The sequence below is a fragment of the Acartia tonsa genome, chromosome 8 (genome assembly GCF_053477335.1).
Source record: "Acartia tonsa isolate MP-2025a chromosome 8, ASM5347733v1, whole genome shotgun sequence".
NCBI classification, from domain to species: Eukaryota; Metazoa; Arthropoda; class Copepoda; order Calanoida; family Acartiidae; genus Acartia; species Acartia tonsa.
Window position 1 is genome coordinate 37,099,115 of NC_137267.1, and position 2,772 is coordinate 37,101,886.

Consider the following 2,772-nt stretch of genomic DNA (forward strand, 5'->3'; position numbering starts at 1 on the left):
AGGATTTTTTAGCTAGCAATGAAACTATACTTTAAATTCTATTTTTATCCTTTTAACAAGGAAGCTCTAAAATCAATTGGGACAAGCGAACCTTAACACTTTAGGGGTGTCAGAACTTAAACAGCTGAATATAAGTCTTAGTAAAAATAGTGCGAATTTGTAGCAAATTATACAGATTTCTTTTCAAGAGAGAAAGAAAGAATTATACCTTTACCCGTAAATAATTATTCCAAAAATTTGAAAATTATAACAATTTCATGTAGAAATAGTAAAAATAAAATATGTTACATATTATGATAATAATGCTAAAAATTATATCAAACTGTTAAAGCAATAATCATGCTAAGTTTGAAATAAATAGCATCTAAATTAATAATCAGAACTATCAATTAATGAAATACGGGCTGACAAGATTTTTAAAAAGCTCCGCAGTAGAAAATAAAATAGGTTATGTACTTACTACTTTAGTTATATTTCATAAATTTATGCTAAAACATATATAAAATAGATAAAACTTGTTCAAACATCATAATTTAATGATAGTACTGTGGTACATATCTATATCCAGAGGCAGGTGCATAGGTAGTTCCAGATACTCCGGCAACTGGAGCTGGACGGATGAGCCTGTAGGTTCCATAAGACCTGGGAGACCTGGGCAAATATCCTCCATTGTAGGGGCTAGCAAAGGTAGAGTAACCATTATAATATTGGGCAGGGTTGCCATAGGATGAGAGGGAAGGGGTGTAGGCAGGGTTCCCATAGGAAGTATACACAGGGTTGTAGGCAGATACAGCTGGTACATCATAACTCCTAGCACCTCTAAAGGCATTGATGTTGGTCTGACCAACTCCATTTACATTAACGAATCCATTGCCCACAAGTCCTGCAACTCCAGTTCCCTGAGCATTGACAACACCAGTTCCCACGGCAGCTGTGGCTCCAACTCCCTGGAATCCACCCTGACCAACAAAGTTCTGGAAGCCACCAACAACACCAACACCGGGAACTGTTGCTACCTTAACAATATTTCATATCAGGGATCTCATGGGATAAGACAATGCGTAATAAATTAACTAAAACTCCCATATTCAAGATGGACACAATTAACACTTTGGATGATTGAAAAGATAAAGTAGTTATACAATTTTGAATTAATAATTTAGATAAAAATATCTATACCTGGATTTGTCCAGCTCCATCAAACTGTGCCTGTCCTTGTCCCATGAATACTCCAGCAGGGAAAGCTCCTGCAAAATCGACCTCTCCCTCGCCAGCAAAGAATCCAAGGCCAGTTCCAGCTGCAGTTACATCACCTGAAATTTTACTTTTGTATTTTAGATTAAAAACATGTTCATCCCAAATTATTCTAATTATTCAGGCTCTATTTAGCTTTCAACTATAGACTAAGTTATAAAGTTAAAAGACTACAAATTTAGAAACATCCAATTAAAGATCTATTAAAGTATCAAAAATTTACAGCTACAAAATACCAGTGTAATTTACAGTTAAATGACCCCTCCCTCCTTGGGATAACTAAACATTATTAAAAAAGATTATATAATAATATCTTTGTTTCATGGCGAATTAATTTTCTTTATACTATGCACTGCTGCCGGCACCCCAATAGTTAGGGGAACTTTAACCCAAAACCATCCCTAAAAGCTATTTAAAGATTTCAGCAATAGCGTTACGGATAGACAGACAACGTGAATTATATTGAGTAGCTTTGCTACTAAGAAAGTTTAAGAAATGAACCTGTTCCAGTAAAGATGACAGATCCACCTGGAGCTCCAGCAGCCATAGGACCAGCAGGACCAGTAATTGTTGCAGGTGCTACGGGAGCAACACCAGTGGGAGCAATGGGAGCACTTGCCAAGGGCTGATGCACTCCATAGGGATAGTATCCAGGATAAGGGTAGTAGGAGGCAATAGTCTCATAAGGGAACTTGAGCCCAGGGCGGATATACTGCTCCCCATACACAGGAATAACGTTACCAGCTTTCACAGCAGCAACGCACAAAACTCCTAAAAACATAGAGTAATTAATGTGTTAAAATAGTAGACAAAAATGACCACTAGTAACCAATACAAAAAATCGTAGATAGAAAAACGGACAAAAAAATTTAAAGGGCATGTATTATTGAAATAAGAATATAAATCTGTTAGAGAAAATAAAAAAAAAAAACTTTATGACGTATTTTCAAATTATAAATATTCATAATTTGTAGCAGGAATGACAGACCAACGGACAATGTAAATTAAATACTTAATGCTTCTGTAGATTATGATTAAAAGTAATAAAGTTTGAACACTACTATAAAAGAATCAATCACTCATAATTTAAAGATTAAAAGCCAACAAATAAGATAATATAATCTAGGGATATTAATCAAACTAGCAGAATAAAAAGAGAAAAGAAACAGTAAATAAAAAAAGAAAAAGGATGATTACCAAATAAAACCAATGATCTCATATTGCAATTTGATGTTGAACTATAGATAGAAGCAAGAACAACTCTATTTTATATGATTAAAAAGTAAATAAAACATTGGCGTGCCAAGAGTTTTGCTAAGGGGTTGCATGAAGCGCAAAAAAAAATTGACCTCCTCCTTAAACCAAAATCGAGGAGGGTGTATGGGGTTGCAATTTGTGGGTGATGACAAATTTCATTGGGGGTGTATCAACCCTCTTTTATTTTGCACTTTATTCTGCACACTTCTGATTTATACAAGAAAAACTCTTTAGTTTGTTTTGTAAAGTGTGTTGCATAAA

The 2,772-nt window shown here is 34.7% G+C and overlaps 1 protein-coding gene across 1 annotated transcript; it reads right to left on the reverse strand.

The window, feature by feature from the left end:
* Positions 1-460: 460 nt before the first annotated feature.
* LOC145326881 (uncharacterized) lies at positions 461-2,772 on the reverse strand. Its single transcript, XM_080170318.1, has 4 exons — positions 2,452-2,772; positions 1,756-2,025; positions 1,180-1,313; positions 461-1,016 (listed from the first exon to the last, which is right to left on the reverse strand). The coding sequence occupies exons 1-4, from the start codon at positions 2,471-2,473 to the stop codon at positions 534-536; spliced, it is 909 nt and encodes a 302-aa protein (XP_080026444.1). The 5' UTR covers positions 2,474-2,772; the 3' UTR covers positions 461-533.

Bases quoted from the DNA above. Each gene is read 5' to 3' on its own strand.
- LOC145326881 (XM_080170318.1), bottom strand. From the start codon at position 2,473: ATGAGATCATTGGTTTTATTTG. The intron at 1,314-1,755 runs GTTCATTTCTTA...GTAAAATTTCAG, and splicing joins TGTCATCTTTACTGGAACAG to GTGATGTAACTGCAGCTGGA. The intron at 1,017-1,179 runs GTATAGATATTT...AATATTGTTAAG, and splicing joins ATGGAGCTGGACAAATCCAG to GTAGCAACAGTTCCCGGTGT.